Source organism: Triturus cristatus, chromosome 8, assembly GCF_964204655.1.
Source record: "Triturus cristatus chromosome 8, aTriCri1.1, whole genome shotgun sequence".
Classification (NCBI taxonomy): Eukaryota; Metazoa; Chordata; class Amphibia; order Caudata; family Salamandridae; genus Triturus; species Triturus cristatus.
The window spans coordinates 753,391,614-753,411,098 of NC_140591.1; the positions used below are offsets into that span (position 1 = coordinate 753,391,614).

Genomic DNA, 19,485 nt, shown 5'->3' on the forward strand with positions numbered 1-19,485 from the left:
TAACTTTTTGCAGTTTTGGGTCTACACTCGCTATATAGGTAAGTCAGTAGTCAGCTGACACAATGTGAACTCTGCAGACTCGATGAGAACTTGTGGGCACTGTTTCAAATGTTTGAAAATGCCGTTATTTTCTCATTTACATTTTTTTTTATTTAGGAGTGTTTTAGATTCAGATGGCATGTTTTTTCCAAGAACGAAACAGTTAATATGCAGAGTCCGGGGACCCTTCATGCCTATCAATGGAAAGTCCATGGACTACAGACTGAATCCCCACACCTTTGATAGCATTTTTATTGGTTATTAGCTATGTATCTTTCCAGCACTTAAAGTACAGTTCCGAAGCAACAGTAGCCTTTTTGTTTAAGAGCAGGAGATCTTTGCTGTTGCTAATCTGAGTGCTTTTTTCTACCTCTGTACCATAGCTGGCAAAGATCAAAACTAGCATTAGCAGTGCCAGTAGGTATGGCTTTAAAGGGTTGTTGGGTGGCAATGTGAAGCATTGCAAATAAATAGCATGGGAATAGATACATATTTGTATGGAAGCAAAGAACTGTAGAATAATGTTTGTGTACGTTAAAAGGGCAGGTGGCAGTTCCACTGTCAAGCCAGACCTGAAATTCCATGTAGGCTAATGACTGCCCTCTTCCCATCTGTGCTGTTGCCAGAGAAAAACAACAGTTTTCTAGTTATCTAAGACACTTAAACCTTCCAGTGTCTTGTGTGCGTCCCTGAAAGTTCAAGTTTAAACAGCTGGAGAAGTAGAGAAAAATTATGACCGCTGCTGGAGGGCAAGCACTTTTTGTCATGGAAGTGCACAACTTCTGCCCTATCAAAACATGTACTCCTGGCTCCCAATATATGCGTGGAGCCAAGGCCCCTCTCAAGTGATGCTCACATAATTGTCTGGCGACAGCTTGTCAAACCAGACTATTAAAAAGTGTCCTAGGCTACCATCTACTTCTGCAAAAGAGGAATCATTTTTCACTGTGAAGACAGGAACTGGGAAAACATCAACTCTGCAAACACAAGGAGATGATGGACGGAGCGCTGAAACATTTAAGTCACTCACCCCAGTCGCAGATCTGGGTTGAATCCATCATCGTACTTTAGCTCACTTCGCCACCCAGCCATATGCAAATCAGTCTTGACCCTGTTCCTCATGGGAACAGTCTAGCCCGAACTGCATCAACTGTTCTATCATTTGGAAGTTCTTGACTCCTCCCCTAGGAGAGAAAAAACTCAGTGCAACTGGGGTAATATGCAGATCCTGTGACCCCCAAATTAAGTGCGTGGCAGAGATGCCTGTCCGGCTTGTTAACTTCGATGACATGCCATCTCAAGTCAAACCATAAAGGGTACCTCAAGCTCTGGATGAAGAGGAAAAAAACACCAGGGGCCGTATTACAATAAATGCCACGGGGGCTCAACGTGCTTTTGCGTCCCATTTGGCCCCCCTCCCCCGGGGCACTTTGGTATTACAGAAGGGGGCGCAGATGCTTGTGTGTACCCTTCAGTAATACTGATAGCACTGGTGCACTTAAAGTGCCAGTGCTACCTTCCGGGGCATTCCCTCATTTGCATAGGGGCGTGCCCTGTGCAAATGAAGGAATTCCTTTGCCTCTGCGCCTGAGGCAAAGCAGCTCTCAGGGGGCGCACTCATAGTGTGCCACCTTCTAAAGTGGCGCATTGTGAGTGCGCCTCCTGGGAGCAGCCCTCTGGAGGAGGGAAAGAGGGTCCTATGGACCCCCCCCCAGACATCCGTTTGCAGGCAAGTGCTGTCACTGACTGCACCCGCCGGCAAGGGTATCTCTAATCCCCTTTAAAAGTGCAGGTTGGTTGCTGCCTGCACTATGAAAATACTGAGTGGCTGCCAGCAGCCGCTCCGTGTTTTCAAATAAACGTGCTACCCTGGGGGTAGCGCGAGTTTGCGGCTGCCCTGAAGGCAGCGCATACATCTTAAGGCGCATTGTCATTGCTTGCGCCCAGCGCACCTTTTAAAAGCCGAGCGCAAACAATGGCAATGTGTAATACGGCCCCAGTTAGCTATGCTCTGGAAAGGCATCAAAATGCCCCTGCAGAGCTGCTGCTGGAAATCAAAGAGAATACTCCACCTCAGCGTCTGTAGACTATACTGTATACAGTGCAAAACAAATATCTGGTGATGTGAAAATAATCTCATTATTGGGAACTAAAAAATGGAAGTGCAATATAAAGACTATCCGTTGGCAAAGGTGTCTGTTTGCCATTACATTTGATTATGTATAAACCAAAAATCACAAAACGGCAAAAAAAAGCTTCTTTGTACCCCCAAAAACATGGGAAATACCTAGTCTGCTTTAGTCTTGGGCCCTGCAAGGTCACTGAGACTGTTTGAGTGCACAGGCCCTGCGATCATCTCTGCTTTTTGCACGGCCCAAAGCTTGAGCCCAGCGGAGGCGGTCTATCCATGGCAGGTTGGGTACCATAAAGGCTGTAGGTCACGCCTGTCCAACCCCGCAACTCACAGCCAGAGGCTATGTACAGTTTTGACCACTCACAGATGGTTGGGTAAAAGGCCATGCACATTGAAGATTGGCCTCATGCAGCGGTTGGAGCAGGCCTGTGGAGCCCCCCCCCCCCCTCTGCGCGTAGCAGAGTAAGGGATGATTTCATAGATGTTGGACGTAGTGTATTGTCAAACACACAGATATTTACCACAAAAATCTCCGTTATGGTGACGTTATGTTTAGTTTTGGTTAACGACCTTAACATTTGTTTAAAAAATGACAAATTCACTTACAAACAGTTAGAGTAAAATTATGATTAATAATTTAATCCCCAAAAAGTGCTATTGACCAGTTCTGGTTAGCTTAATAACCATAACTTGCACAACAGCCCTGCACACATAACTCACCCACAAACTGCAATATGCTTATGACCATGCAAAATGTATGCCAATAAGTAAAAACATCTAAAACCACATAATTAAATACACCACATACTTAAACTATTAAATAATTGTGCTCATAGTACTTTAATTGGACATAGGACATTAATGCTAATATAATACGGTATTTCATCTTTTACACTGTTTGTCATTAGCAATTACATCTGTCCCATCAAGGGTGGGGTTATAAACATTACAGTTTATGGTTTTTTTTTTCTTTTGTTGTCCCCACTCTGTGTTTTGAACTGTCTTTAGGTTACAACAAATCAAAACTAGTGGCACGTTTAAATAATATTCACTTCTTCCTAAGTAAGTACTTTAAAATTGAAAAAGTGTTCTAAGTACCTGCTTGCTAGGAAACATTTGTACTATTCTATTAAAATGTATATGCACATTTTTTTCAAATTATTCTTTATTATAAAGATATGTTTATCTTATTTAGGGAGTGGTATGTTTTCTTTTTTTGTTTGGTGCCATATGCTTGCAATAAAACAAAGATTGGCAAAGCCAATAGGTCTGGACTTCTGAAGCTAGTGTCAACCTTATTTATATTTTTATTGCATTTGGGGTATAGGCTCCTTAAGACAAGGTGTTCGGCTACAATGGCCACATCTACAAGCTTATAGAAGCCTATATATGGGCCACTGTTTTTATTGTTGTCTACTAGAGGGCCGTAGATATGATTTTATTTATTTTAAATCTGCCTAAAGTAGTGCAAGAGATTAAGTGTGACCAAAATGTAAAATAGGGTCGGCCATTAAAATCAATCTTTGAGTGGATGAACACAAACCGTGTTAGCCTGAATATGTCCACTACTAAGTTTTTGACTGTCCATCTATATCTAAAGTGTCCTAACCATCCTGGGCCTCATTTGCTTGTCAAATTAAAAGTAAAAAGGATGAACTGGTGATTTTGTTTGGTTTAGATCTCAGATGTCTTTATCAATTTGATCATGAACTTGTATCCTTTAATGTAAAGATGATGGCACACCTGAGTCTGTGGTATATCTGCCAGAAGGCTGTGGGGGGCTTTACTTCACTGTGAGTGAATATGAGCCTATATGTAAGGAACAGTGTGGGCTAGTAGGTAGGAGCTGGGCAATTTATCCTGCGAAAGCCAGTGGTGAAGTTAATGCAATGTATTCTGGAAAAGGATATTTGGCGGTTCAAGGTATTGACCACCAGCCTCCTGTGTGCATCATAAGCAGGTGCCCTCTTCCCCACCCTTTTCTGCTTCTCGGAAGCAAGGTTAGTTAACCTTGCCTCAAACAGTTAGAACTCGCCTGATCATCCTGCGAGAAACAGTGAAAAATACCCCGTATTAAAAGCACTGTGCGCCTGTGTCATTCCCGTTCACTAAATCTAAGGGCATTCTTGGAAATTACTTTCTTCTGCTGGGTATTGAAAACATTATTCACAGTGAAAACCAAACCATTATCAAAACAAATTAGCCACGTTTAAAATGTATATGCCACCTGCTAAGAATTGCAAAGCCAATCCTTTGAACCTTTCCAAGAAGAATAATGGAGCTAGTACATATTTGTTTATGGTATGACGCATCTCAGCCAGGATTCAATTAAGTAGGCACATTCCAAAGAGAAGAGCCGCAGCACACATTACTTTGGTCTCTGCTCCTTATTGGTGACTAGTGTGCATCAGTGCCTGAAACTTTCCTTTTACGGGGTAATCTGTTGATGAGGTTTGTGGTAATGCCACGTTCATATTAGGAAAATGTAATAGAATATTAATTATTTTCTTCCTCGTCCATATAGTGAGGTTGGAGAGAGTAGAAAAATAATCACTGACCAAATTTGCAAAACATGAGGAAAAATAGTCAGGGATGTATTCTGATTGGATTGCTCATATATTTGAAAGAAAATCCTGATTCTTTGAACATTTGCATAGTCATCTTGGAGACGTTCTGTAAAACAATGACCGTCCTTGTTTTCGAGGTGTACTTGCATAGCACAAACTGTATGCATGACACATTTTTTTTATCAGGTAGGCAGGCAATTGTGCCTGGGTGAAAATTTGATGCTACTGTGCATTCTCACACTAAATTTGAGTTTTTCTTTTTCTCCACGGGGAAAAATACTGTTCTTGTAGAAACCCCTTCACGTTCATCATTATCGTGGAGGTGTTCTTGTTCCATTATTACCTTGGTAATGCACATTTGCTATTGCTTTGGGGGTGGGAAACTACTTGCAAGGGATTTGTGAAAAACCATTCACCTATAAATTTGAGAGCATTTGGCTACTTATCAGATGAGATCTCTCTCGAACATCCACAAACCTGCATCAGCCCCAAATTTTCAAATTTGAAAATATCATCATACTGGCGGAATTTCTGTGATAGCAAATGTAATTTCTGAGCATGAAATTCCGATTATTCTGTGACTCAGTATTGGAATTGTGCCCCACAAATGCATTTGTTTGCGCATATCAGTTAGGCTTATGTGTACAAATAACTTTGTGTCCCATTTTTTTTTGTTTGTAATGACCTCTTATTTTTAAAGATTGTGTGTGTGTGTGTGTGTGTGTGCGTGTGCGAACAGGGGCCAATAATTTTTCTTAGGAGCCTAGTGCATTGTCTTCATTCCATGACATGTCTTTCTTACACTACCCTACATTTCTGATCTTTCTCTCTTGTGAGTTCTTTGTCATCCCTGTTTTCCCCCTTTGTCACGGTTTTCCTTCCTTTCTCTTCCTACTTCGAGCTCCCTTTTTACCTTTCTGTCACTTGCTCTGGGTCAAAATCATGGTCCCAAAAATTGAGTGCCAGTGCCCACCACAGGTAATTAGCCACACAAATTAATTACTGACACATCAGGTTCTGTACTATGAATCTTTTGTGCTACAAGGCTGAGGTATGTTAAACTAGTGTTATTTCGCTGTACATACTTTGAATATCTACTTACAGGTTTGAGTATAAACTTAGTATTTATTTATTTTAAAAGTTTTTATATAGCGTGAAAATGACCCAATAGAGTATCTGTGCACTTTAGAAGTGGTCAGGAAGAAAGAAACAGTAAAACAAATAACTAAATATAGAGCAAAACAGGGAGGGTAGGTCCTAACAGGAGGCAGGAACCCAAAACTGAGACCAATCCATCCACTAAATGTAAATATACATGAGCTTAGAAAGTCCAATACTTTATAAGGGTATAGCAAATGTAGCCTAGTTTGGCTGGCGAATAGAGAATGAGCCTTAAATAAAAAAATTGTTCATTAGTAGCACTTTGACTTCTTTTTAAATGATACGGTTGAGGGGATCATTCTGATTTCAGGAGAAAGGGAGTTCCATGTTCCCAGGGCAATACACGAGAAAGTTCGATTATACGTTTTCTTTTTATAGAACTTCTATGGTTTCAGCAGTAAGGTGCTCGAGCTTCTAGCAAAATCAAAAAAAGAATTTCAATGTTCATAAATATTTTTTATTATTGTAAAGATGTTCTGCTAATGAGCGTCGATGAAAGGGCCTAATAGTGCGTTAACTGGCCTTGTAAGAAACAGAACGTTAAATATTCCCTTTTGTGCCTTTGAAAAAATACTTATTTGGACTTCTGTTGCAGGCAGTTCTTGAGATTACCCATAATTTTTCTGTAGGGCATATTCATTTTCACTTTTTAAATTTGTAGGTAGTAAAGACCACTCATCTAGCTGCAAAATCTGCACCCAAAACACACATTGGCCTGAATAATCCTCAACATCGCAAAAGCCACAAGTCACTTATTCTCCATTATGTTGAGAAACTGTTCACTTTGTCAGTTGATTCCTTCCTTTCCCCTTCCCTTCTCTGAAGGAACTGCAGTCTAGACGCTTCCCAATTCATTTAATCTCCCACATTGTTTCTGTTCTTGTATCGCTGTTATACGTCTAAATGGGGATATTTGTAGAGCGCACTGTTACTCCAGTGTCATGGCGCTAAAGCTGAACGGTAGTCGCATGGAAGAAGAGAGCTTAGGGGCAAGAAAAAAGCCATGTTTTCAGTTTTTTTTCGGAACAAGGGAGTAGATTCAATGCTTGTCAGTTATACTGGTTATACTGTGATTTATGTTCAACATGCTTTGTCGGTTAGAGGTACAATTTCTTTTTTAGTTTCAACTACCAGACAGCGCAAGTTTAAGATTTATTGTGAAAGACCTATTGTAGGTTTACCAAAACTTACCTTTGGTGTAAAGCATGCTCATTGCTTACCATTGTGGCTTTTTTTGCTTGCTTTTTATTTCATCTTTTTCTTTGCTCATCATGTGTTTGGTCTATTAAATAAAAAAAGGTGGCACCTGTGTCATTCTGTAGGTGCTAGCATATTGTGATCACTCATACATACACCAACAGAATAACATGACTGCAGCAGTGGCCGAAGAATTATTTTTTCCTTGCTTTTTTCCTTTGCTTTTGCTACACAACATTGGCAAACCGCACTTTTGGCATTGACAGTGCTTGTTTAAAACCTTATTTTTTTTTTTTTTTAAACTCCGTTCTGTTTCTAATGGATTTCTTTCCAAAATTAATTTCAAGTGTTTACGTTTACCATAATATTGCTTTTAAGTCCTGCCATCAGCATTTCCGTGAAGGTTTGTATTTGTCTAACTTTGCTTTGTAGAAATCTTGTGTTCCCACTCAAGCATTTTCTTAAGTCCCTTTTCCGCAACATAAGACTTTGTCTGCAAATGTGAGTCCTACTGTGGCTTGAGTATACAGTAATGCCCACTAGGGTGTCTGCATATCCTGCCTTAGATGGCTCTGGTCGTTATTTATCTTTTATTTATTTTATTGTCGTCACAGATCTCCAGATGTTTTCTCGAGTACTGTAATCAAATGTAGATCATGGTGGAATTCACCAATTTCCCATGGGCTCAAGTAGGTAACTAGTTGTGCTCCTCACTCAGGCAGCAGAAATATAAGCTCCATGAAAGTTTTTTCTGGTTCTTATGCAGATTCTGAGTAAATTGTAATTTCTGCTGACAATTTTCAGGTAAGTACAACAGCTAGTGTGGAGCTTGACATGATTTTTACAATCAGTTTTGTTGAGCTCTTTGTCTCTCATAAGGGAAATTACTGAAGCTAATCCGTCTTCTAGGTTGCACCTCAAAATAGCTCCTAGCAATGAGGTACTGAGTGAGTCGGTTGGCAAATATTTGAAAAGCCTGTCTGTGAGCACTTAAATGCTCAAAGGATTGAAAACTTGCTGCTAAGTAACGAGTTGCACAGTGGAATGCCTTCACAAAGGTTGATTGGTCTCCTATCTGCTGCTTATTGTGAGACGGGTGCTAGTGTGGTCGATCAGAATGGAGAAGCCAGACTGCTGATAGAGAATCAACCCGGGCATATATACGTTGATCTGGTTAGCTAGGGTCTTTGCAAATATTTTAGTATCTGTGTTTGATAATGAAAGTGGCCTGTACGAGGAGCAAAGATCTGCTGCCATTTCTGGTTTAAGAATGGTGACAACCAAAGCCTCTTGGATAGTGGATGGGAGTTGCCACATTTACAAATAGTCTCGTAATTTGGAGAGTCAGTTACTCTCTCAAATCTTGTTAAAATTTCATTGTGAGTCACTCTGTGTCTGGAGCACAGCCATTTGACAGGCTGTTAATGACTTGTTGCATATTTTCTGGTGATAAAGGAGGAAGCAGTATTTTTATGCTAGGTCACAATTCATCTTTCAAGATAGTTTCTTATGTCTTTCGCTGGGGCCGTCACCCGAGAGCAGTAGTGTTCCTTTTAGTATGGTTTAAATTATCCGCAATGTAACCAAAGAACAGGGAGCGACCCCACTGGCCAAGAGACAGGGTACCACTAGTAAGTATGAAGAAAGGGTTCTCTTGGACGTACACCAGAACCAACTTGTAACCAAGTCTACAATCGACCACACTCGTCACCCAATATACAATATTATCTCACCCATACAGGTGCATCTGCACAGATAAAGCCACACCTCTGGACCCGAAAAGCAACTATATATTACACAAAGATAGAGAGATCAAATAATACAATCGGCTTTTATTAAAAACAATTTGAGATAATGACAAGGTCATTCTTTGCATAAATTTACACAGAAAAAATATTAAAAACATCATGAGAGACAAAGAAAAATATGTGAAATATTTAAATTCATCAAACAAAGGTTACTCCCAATGGGAATAGAGTGTATATAAACACCATCAGTCTATTTACTCATGAGTATGATCATAATTGAAATGGCCATTTGAAGGTCTGATCTCCAGCAATATATATGTGTATACATGAACCAATATAGGTGAGTAATTAACCTGAGTGTTTGGATGTTGTAATATTAAAAGGCCGTAGGTCAAATAGGAGCCTCCCTTGAATACAATCTCATCTTTTTTCAATTAGGATCATACTCACCGATCGGGTGAAGAAACGGGGGATCTAAATAGATCATATATATATTTTAAAGATCTTGGAAGGATTGGTTACACAACCATCATCCCTTTTCATATACAATTAGCGGTATGTTTTTGATGTGAGAGATTGTCTATTTATATGATGGTTTTAATGGATGCAGATATGTGTATAATGCAGTAATATGAGTTTAAGAATGTGTGAACCAAGCATGGTGAACAAATCTTTTTGTTCATCGAGCTATTTGTTTATTTATTCCATGTGGAAATTTAGGCTGTAAGAGAGTGTAGGATCAATTTGAACCTGCTGAGCAACTGTATGGACACGCGGATATTAGACCTCATGAAAAGGATGATCTAGGTTGTGTATCTGCCCTTTAGATAGTTGTGTCATTTGTATATTCATATTGTGCTCTATAAAACGTTTTTTATAATGTGGGCGGGATCTCTAGTTCAAAAATTATGAGTCGAATTAATGATGATGTAAAATAGATTGTATGCCATATTCTTCTTAGATTTATAATCCACATGGTGGTCTGTTAATGGCCTTTAGGATGTGGGAGGGTTTTTTATCACTGAAATGATGAGTTGAAGTAGAAAGTTTTTGTAGAATTTAATGTATATTTTTATTTCAACTAGGTGTATTTTAATCCTAAACGAACGAGAGACAAGTATTATATATGTCCTGAGGAAGGTGGCACTTCAATAATTCATTACCACCGAAATGCGTTGACTCTCGTTCTTTCACATTGGGTTACATCCAGGAACAGCCTCACGTCTAATATAACTAATGAATGAATAGACTGATGGTGTTTATATACTCGATTCCCATTGGGAGTAACCTTTGTTTGATGAATTTAAATATTTCACATATTTTTCTTTGTCTCTCATGATGTTTTTAATGTTTTTATGTGTAAATTTATGCAAAGAATGACCTTGTCATTATCTTAAATTGTTTTTAATAAAAGCTGATTGTATTATTTGAGCTCTCTATCTTTGTGTAATATATAGTTGCTTTTTGGGTCCAGAGGTGTGGCTTTATCTGTGCGGATGCACCTGTATGGGTGAGACAATATTGTATATTGGGTGACGAGTGTGGTTAATTGTAGACTTGGTTACAAGTTGGTTCTGGTGTACGTCCAAGAGAACCCTTTCTTCATACTTAAATTATCCGCAATCATGTGAGAATCCTATATTGGCGCCTCATCAGAAGCCTTAATACACATTGCACTCGCCTTGAACTGTCCGTGGCGTAGCAGTGGTGTTCGTGTCTAGCTTGGACGCTTACCCTCCCCGTACACTCTGGCCAAAGCATATTTGCCTAAGTGCTTGACCTCTGTATGCCATGTCAGAGTACTCTTCCAGCTTAGATTGGATTTTGTTAATGATATGGGCCTGATTAGTATGAATGTGGTTCTGATCTGATGTAACTATTTCCTGCTCCAGTTGTGCCAGAAAGTGTTGTAGTAACTTTAAAACCCCAGCATGCTTGGCTTTATCTACACAATAGATATGTTTCCAGACTTTTGCTGTCTCGTTTGTAGTTTCCAGGTTTGTACTTTCGGGTTCCACATTTTGAGTCTTCAGATTCTCTGTGGTGTGCTTTTTGCTCCTAGATTTTTGTAAAGATTAATTGCTTGATAGGAAGTCCCGTGTAAAGGAAAAGTGAAGAAGTTACTACCTTGGTGTTTTTTGTCATTTCATTTGATGAGCTGGTACTTTTGCTAATGAGGAAAGTATCTGCATGAGTGAAGATTAAATGGTGTGCTTTAGTGAGTTCCGGATGAAAGGGAGTGTTTGTGCGAGGGCAGGGTGAGCAGTCTGCCCGCGCAGGATAAAAGATGTTACCTGTGTGAGTGTGTGGTTTGTAGGATGAACACTGCCCGCTTGATGGTACGGTGAGCATTGTGCTTCTCGGGTTGCCTTAGAGTAATAGGGTGAGTGCAGGATGAGCGGTGTACTGTGAGAGGACTGTCCATTTGAATGGAGGATGAGCATTGTGCATGTGTTGATGCACGGTGAGTGGTGTGCCTTTGGGAGTGCAGGATGGCTGTGTCAGTGAGAATGAGTAGTGTGCAGGTGAGAATACAAGATGACTAGGTTGCTGAAGGGCAGGGTTTTAGACTGTTTGAGTGAGTGCAGGGCAAGCAATGTGCCTGTGAGTGCAGTTTGGCGTCTGTGGGAGTATGGGATCAGCAGTGTACCTGTGTTAGTACATGGTGCAGTACAATGAAGCCAGACCTATTGTCATTGCCAGTGCTTCTTGAGAAGGGAGTTTGGTGGATCCCGTATATTTTACGAAACTAAAATATTAGCTTTGTTGAAGTTCTCTATGAAACGTTTTAGTGAATGTTACTTGACAGAATGTGTTTTTTATACATGGGAATTATCGTACCGCTTATGTAATTAACAAATGTATTTAGCATTTTCAAGAAAAATGCAAATGAACACGACACGGTGCAGTTCCACTGAGAGAAGTAAACATTACGCAAGGAAAATGGGAGACGCAGCCCACGTACACATGGTTATAGTGAAGAAGTCAATTGAATCACAACCCCGCCCAGGTATGGCACTGAATAAGAAGAAACGTATGTCTCCTCGAGCAATCCCAAAAGGAGGAGATGGTGAAAGGAAAGGGAAAAAGGGAGAGCAAAGCAACACCTATCAAGATACTCACTGAAGTCAAAGTTATGTTCATATAGATTCCTTCTCTGGGTCAGAGGAGGACATGATGTGGATGTCCGATGCACGTAGTGTTTTGGACATTGTCATATAGAGCCCTCCTGCCCATTGCAAGATCTTGATATGGGTAATAAAGGAGCAGCTTATAACATCAAAGTTGCGGATGATGCCACTCAATTTTTCCATGGCGTAGAGGGGCCAGACCTTCCCCCACCACATGTTTAAAGAAGGAGATAGCGGCTGTTGGCCAGAAGAAGGACTGAGTTGGAATGAAATTGGCAGTACAGCCATATAGCTACCTGGGCCTCCATTTCCATTTTACTCTGGATGAAAAATTACATGTGCATATTTCATTTCAGTAGCCTCTCCTACTTTGAAGTTATGCCAGCAGCTAAGCAGTCAAAGTCTGATATGGCATGCCTTTTAATACAACACCATAAAAAGTGCCCACTCCCTAGTTCACCTAACGCACCAAAAACAGCAGTTAACAAACATAAAATTCAACCAGAATTTGGAATTTATTGTTGTGAATGGCACCTCCAGATGAATTAAATTTGCCAGTAAGCTGGATTTTTCACTTTTGCACATATAGGAGCGGAGATGAAATTGTTGTCCTTTCCAGGTTAGGCAATGGAGCATAATAAGATGAATTCCCAGAAACTTGATAACATTGAAGGTATTCACATACCTCTTGCATGTAGTTTGACACCCCGGAAACCCATACAAGTTGACTCCTTGAATGGCGTAAGAGAGAAAAGTTGACAAGATGTTGGCGTCTTCATTAAGCAGATCATTCATCTTCAGTGTATTTATCTGGTGGTGGAGCCCAGTAAAAAACTTTGTCAAAACAAACTTCTAATTGCACTGCCTCACCCAACAGTTGATTTATTACGCCTCCAACCTTAATTGTTTGGCTCTCCCTCTTACTTAAGCAGACAACATTTTGCCTTTCTAATTTGTAAAATTGTTTTATACATTCTCCGCTTCCTTCAACCTTCCTGTGACTTACCCGTCACGCATCTCGAGCCAAATGACACTTCTGCCCACATAAAATGATCATTCATAATTAAAAAAAAAGTACAAAGGGTGGCACCAAGTCAAACACTGAGTGGTTAAAACCTGAAATCTCACCATTTGTAAAGGGCATTAAAAGTAGCCATGCATACCGGGTTGCTGCTTATGTGCTTGGGTGACTTGCTTTACTGATACTGGCAACATATCAAAGTTCTAACAGTGTGCAGAACTAAAAGATGCTTTTTACGTTCTAACCATTTGAAGTGTCATTGACATCATTTTAAGTAATCATCAATATATTATTTTACTTAGCTGTACATATGCCTAGGCAAATTAGAATTCCATTTAGTGATTTCATGTAAAGGTGTATGTTCTATTGTTTCACAAAAGTATTTTGGAAACACCCAAAGCATTTCTTAAATTTAGTTTGTTGCTACTGAATCTTGTGCACCACATTGACTGTTCTTACCCTACCCTTTTAGCGTGTTTCCTTTTTTTGAAAACGTTTATTTTGCTTATATAGTTTTATTTATGAAACTGCAGTTCTTTCTTTCAAAAAGGACCTTTCTATTGTCAAAGCTATCCTTGATCACCAATCAGATACCCCCTGACTTCACTGTAGCTATCTGTTCCACAGGATAATGAAACTCCCCTTTAAAGGAACATCCTGTGTTTATTCTTTTGTATTTATTTGCGTGCATGTATTTGCGGAAGATGGTCTAGCTGTCAGAAAACACATTTTGCATTTAGTTTGAACCATTTAGTTTATTTAAGATTTGCTTGCATTTTTTTATATGCACATACTTAGAAGTGTGATATTTAGAAATTGTGACACTGTCAGGCTCTGCGACCTTTTAGTTAGGTTCATAGTATTACCCCAAATGGTACATCCATATACACTGATTAGTTAAAAAAAAAAGTACCCTATTCTTAAAAACTTCTGGTAAAAAGCTGATGCTTGATACAGATTGACTTCTTATAACGGATCAAATGTTAGTTAAGATGTTGACTTCCCCTTTATTTTTATTTCCAGACTTTTGACGCAAATGACCTCTACCAGGGACAGAACTTCAGTAAGGTCTTGAATTCCCTCGTGGCTCTGAACAAAGTAACGGCAGGTAAAACTGGAGACATGTCTTTTGCTTCGCCCACTGATTAAAAGGGGCGCGATTCTGTCCTTTCTTTATACGAAGATTAACTAAGCATTTTCTTTACAGGCTGTACGGGGTATTTTGCACCCATCTAGGAACATACATTTCAGGAAGAGGTGACAGTTTATGGGTAATCGAAACTGTGTTATAGAGGTGGCTTAAAGAAATAATTGCTCATATATCCTCCAGAATTTTGTACTCTACGTGTATTAACAGAGCTAAAGAGTCCGTTTCTAAAGTTTATTTCACGTATTTATATATATATATTTTTTCAATTTTTGAGGTTTCCTTAAGCAGGAAACGGACTTCAAAAGATGTTGCACTGATGCATAGAGGAAGAAGAAAATGTCAGAGTATTTCAAAGTGTTTCAGACCATTACGACGACAATTTCTAGAACCAGTTGTATTATATCGTGATTAGTTCTTTAATCTAGTGAGTTTGAATGATAACACAAGATAATTTGTGGAAAAAGGCCGACCGACCTGATTTTAATGCGCCATTGTGTGTAAACAAAGGATTCGCAAATGTTGTTTACATGTGTTGCATGCACCAAATGCTCTTTAGCACATTGAAGCCTGCCCGATTGTGCTGGAAAAGTCGCAAACAGGGATTGCTTTCTGTATAGCATGCATTTTGGAAGTAAGGTATTGAAAAGATCAAACAGCATGATGATTGAATGTGCTTTTTGGGGTATACAATAGTCCCTCATGCGTTCTGTTGGGAGCACATCCAAGATGTGCTGATAAGCTAAACTGCCAGTAGATTGAAGTCTGAGGGTAATAATCCTTTGGACCAAGATAAAGCTCAGGCTATGTATATTTAAAGGATTGGTAACAGTGGGTAGCAGCGGTTTGGGCTGACCTATGAGCAGAGAGAAAGCAATTAACTAACAGTACAAATCTAGATCCATACATCTATATATATTTTAAAGTTACACGTCTACAAAATACAGACTCTGCAAATAGAAACCCTGACTATAGTAATCATTGTTTCTGTGAAGGAAAACTTGAGAGGGACCCGTAAAGCAGACCTGTGCTTTGGAGGAAAGACAGAAAATTGATCTAGTCATGTTTTGAGTGGTGTGGTGTTGAAGATTTCTAACTGAACCCAAAAAGGAGGAACTACACCTGAGGGAGATACAGCGAGGGTACTAGGAGTGAAGTGTGTCTCTTTTCTCAAAAATTTGGATAGCAAAGGTTATAATATCATCTCTGATTTGTAATCCTCTTGTTTGCAAAGCTATTGCGGCTTCATTGTTTACATATCGTGACTTATTTTAGAGGGGCTATCCAGTGGAAAGTAAAATAAGTTGTCCTGTGATGGAATTTTACATCACCATCAATTGCTAATATTAGTGGTACCGGAATGCCCTTTTGGTTGATGTCTGTTTGGGTTGGGAAACCTATTGTGACTTCATTCACTAGATAACCACTCTTAAGAAAATGTCCTTAGCTGAAGGCATCCTGCTGAGAGATCCGCTACACTATTACATATTTTAATTTGTGCCTGTCCTTCAAACTGACTTGTCTCCAACTCACTCTAGAGATCATCGAATGTATATTATTTATGTCTCCATGTTTCTCTTCTAGTATGTTTTCTGTTTCTTAGATTATTACTGAATTAAAATAAAACAGTAATGGGCCTGCAGAGGTATGTGCATCACATGCAAAACATGGTATTCAATCAAACAATTCTACTTTATTCGGCCGAACAAGCCAGAAAAGAAAACAGCAGTACTCAACTTATCGATACAACAATATTATAAGAGAATTTCCACAATTTAAACATCTGATGAGTAAAATTAGTTGGAGCAACAGATTATCTCAATTTGTAAATATCAATGTCCATACACTGGAAGCTATTGCAAGTATATAAAAGTGCAAAGTATCCATACTAAAGCCACTAAAAAGAACATAAAAGAATAAAAAGTAAAAAGGATAAAAGAAATTCATGCAAGGTATTGAATTAATAGACCCAAATTTTGTTTTAATTACACTTTGTGGAAAACAGAAGGATGGCATCTGTGCCAAAAAACGCACTTACATGCTACTGTGAATAACTAATAATGAGACGCGTAGACACACGTTAACAGGGCTAAAATGGACAAGAATGCCACAGGATCCGGACAAGCCGATCCCTACATCAGGGACTGGGAATGCACATACAATGAGAGAAGGTTAACATGCACACCAGAACTTGGAACACAGGTACACTGGGGCACAGATATAAGTCGACTTGTGAACAACTATAAGAACATAGGCACCTGTAGAGTGACAAGCAGACACTCTTAATGGACAGTCCAAACCTGACCCACAAAAGACAGATACCGATTCGCTTTCTAGCTCTCTGAGTCATAGAGACAGTGTAAGAAACAAATAAAGAGAGAGTAGATTCAGAAACAAGATTTGCACACTGGAAGAGGGTGGTGGACACAGCCAGGAAAAGAGAAGCCGTCACTTATACACTGAAGCAAAATCACAATAACTGTAATACATCATTCGTTCAAGTCTTTTCGGCGAATTCAACTGCGGATCTAAATTTACAACAGAAAATGCCTTGATTTACGCATGCCAAGAATTCACAAAAGTATTCCTGGTGGGTGTAAAAGGATCTACCACAGCAGATATTTCCGCCACATGTAGAGGAAAATCTCCACTAGTAAATAACATTCCAAAAAGTCAGAAGTGGGCATAATAAGGTGAAGTGTGCCTTTATAAGTTTGTCAACGTGTACTTTTGTGGGCATTCATAAACTCCTATCCGAATCCTTCTCGATCCGTAGGTGGTCGGAAATTTACAACAGATATGGGATTGATTACCTTTCCTTCCAGTGTGGGAAGTGGAACTGATTACCCATAGATTTGTTGGGTGTATGGAAATTACTTTCTCCAAGGGAAAAATAGTTTTCATGCAGAGAAAAAAAATGTGCACTTGTGTGCTTCATCTCACCTATACTTTAAAACCACTGTATATATATTTCCGCACAGGGGATTTGTTAGTGTGTGGGCAATGATTTGATTTGAGTTGATTGATTTGATTTATCTATTTGTATAGCGCGCGATTGCCCGAGGGCGTCTTGGCGCTGAGATATACCACTGGGTCTGATGATGTTGACTAAGGCTGTGTGGAGAAAAGCCATGTTTTGACTTCCTTTCTGAAGGATATCAGGGATGGGCTGTTTTTTATGTCTAGTGGTAGTTTGTTCCATATTCTTGCTGCGTGTAACAAGAAGCTTCTTCCACCCCAGTTGGTTTTCCGAACTCTAGGGACCCTGATGCATTTCATTTGGCTGGATCGAAGTAATCTGTTTGGCTCATATAGTTGCAGATGTGATTTTAGAAATTGTGATCCAGTTCCGTTTAGTGCCTTATATGCCAAGCATAATGATTTAAAATGTATCCTACTTGTAATTGGTAGCCAGTGCAGGCTTTTTAGTTTATGGCTTACTTGTTCGAACTTTGGTATTCCTAATATCAGCCTGGCTGCTGCATTCTGCAGGCGTTGCAGCTTAAGTAGAATTTTCTTCCTTGCTCCGGCATATAAGCCGTTCCCGTAATCCAATCTGGACAAGGCTAGTGCTGTTACCACTGTCTTGCGTGAATCATACGGTAAGTATGGTAGAATTTTTTTAATCATTTTTAGAATGTACCATAGTGACGAAGCTAGTTTGCTGGCTTGAGCGTCGAAAGAAAGGTTATTGTCTAACAAGACCCCTAGGTTTTTTACCTTTTCTGACGACTCTGGGCATCTTCCCATATCTTTAGGCCACCATAAGGGGGACCAAATGTTTGTGTCTCTTCCTAGTATCATGACCTCACTCTTGTCCCCGTTTAGCTTTAAGCAGTTCATTCTCATCCATTGACTGATTTTTGTCATGCAGATTTGAAATTTTTCTGCTGTGTCCTGTACCTCCTTGCTTATTGACACCACAATTTGGGTGTCATCGGCGTAGGATATAGGAGTGAAGCCGTTGTTCCTTATTATTTGTGCCAGCGGGGCTACATATAAATTAAAGAGGGTAGGGCTCATCGATGAGCCCTGCGGGACTCCGCATGGTAGCTTGAACAGCTTGGATTTCGCTTCTCCTAATTCTACTGAGAAAGTTCTGTTCTCTAGGTAGGAGGCTGTGAGAGCGCATGCTGTGTCATGTATGTGTGCTGTTTTTAACCGTGTAATGAGGATTTCGTGGCTGACCGTGTCGAAGGCCGCCGATAGGTCGAGTAATATCAAGGCGGCCTTCGATCCATTGTCCATTATTTGCCTAAGCTCTTCCACTGCTGTAATCAGGGCTGTCTCCGTCCCGTGTTCTACCCGGAAACCAAACTGGGAGTGATCCAGCCAATCTCCGTCCGTCAGATGTTGCGATAGCTGTTTATTTAACAGTTTCTCCAAGATTTTTGCGGCAAAAGGGATCCTGGCTATAGGTCTATAATTGCTGGGATCTTCGTAATCTAGGTTGGGTTTTTTCAGCAGTGGCCTGATAGATATCATCTTCCAGTCATCTGGGAAGATATTGGTATTAATAATTTTGGCGAATAATTTTTCCAATACTAGGCTTAGTTGTATGGAACATACCTGCATTATTTTGGGTGGACAGGGGTCCGTTGGGCTGCCCGAGTTGGTAGTGTGGATCTCTTTCTCAATCTGTTCAGCTGTAGGTGGTGTAAATCTAAAAACTGATTGATTTTGTTGAGTTAGTGGCTGTGATGTGTCCCCTTCTATTGTCTCAGTGTTCTGATTTTTGAAGGATTCGTATACTGATGAGACTTTATTCACGAAGAAATCTCCTAGTATATTACAGAAGTCTGATGACAGTGCTTCTGGGTTGTTGTTTTCGAACTTTGATAGTTTTTTGACGGTGTCAAAAAGGGTTTTGCTGGAGTTTTTTGACTCGTTGATCTTTTTAACGAAGTATTTACTTTTTTCTACTATTATTAGTTTTTTGTAGCTGTTTAGGGTATCTTTGTATTCTTGTCTGAGTTGCGTATCATAATTATTTCTCCATTTTTTCTCGGCTCTTCTACATGTTTGTTTTTGTGTTTTTAGGGCTTCTGAGAACCATGGTTGTGAGGGGGTTTTTGTTTTAAGAGTAGCCTTTTTTTGTGGGACTGTCAGATTGACTGCCTTGTCTATCCATTCATTAAATTGTTTGCAGGCTAAATTACTGTTATCGTCAAATGTGGGTTGGGATATTTGAAGTTTTTCTATGAATTCTTGGTTGTCAATTTTAGACCAGTCACGGTAGGTTACTTGTTTAATATGTTCCACCGGTCTTCCAGTGTCTTCTTTAACTTCCAGAGTAAATCTTACTAGTTTGTGGTCTGACCATGGGATTGGGAGAGTGTC

At 39.7% G+C, this 19,485-nt stretch overlaps 1 protein-coding gene across 4 annotated transcripts in view; it reads left to right on the forward strand.

Moving 5' to 3' along the window:
• The window catches only part of ARHGEF7 (Rho guanine nucleotide exchange factor 7), a 908,392-nt gene that overhangs the window by 223,155 nt on the left and 665,752 nt on the right, over nucleotides 1-19,485 (forward strand). For all 4 annotated transcript variants that reach the window (XM_085622182.1, XM_085622181.1, XM_085622184.1 and 1 more), the window contains one exon: nucleotides 14,022-14,106. In XM_085622182.1, coding sequence (XP_085478308.1) covers nucleotides 14,022-14,106 — 85 coding nt within the window. The remainder of the gene's footprint in view (nucleotides 1-14,021; nucleotides 14,107-19,485) is intronic.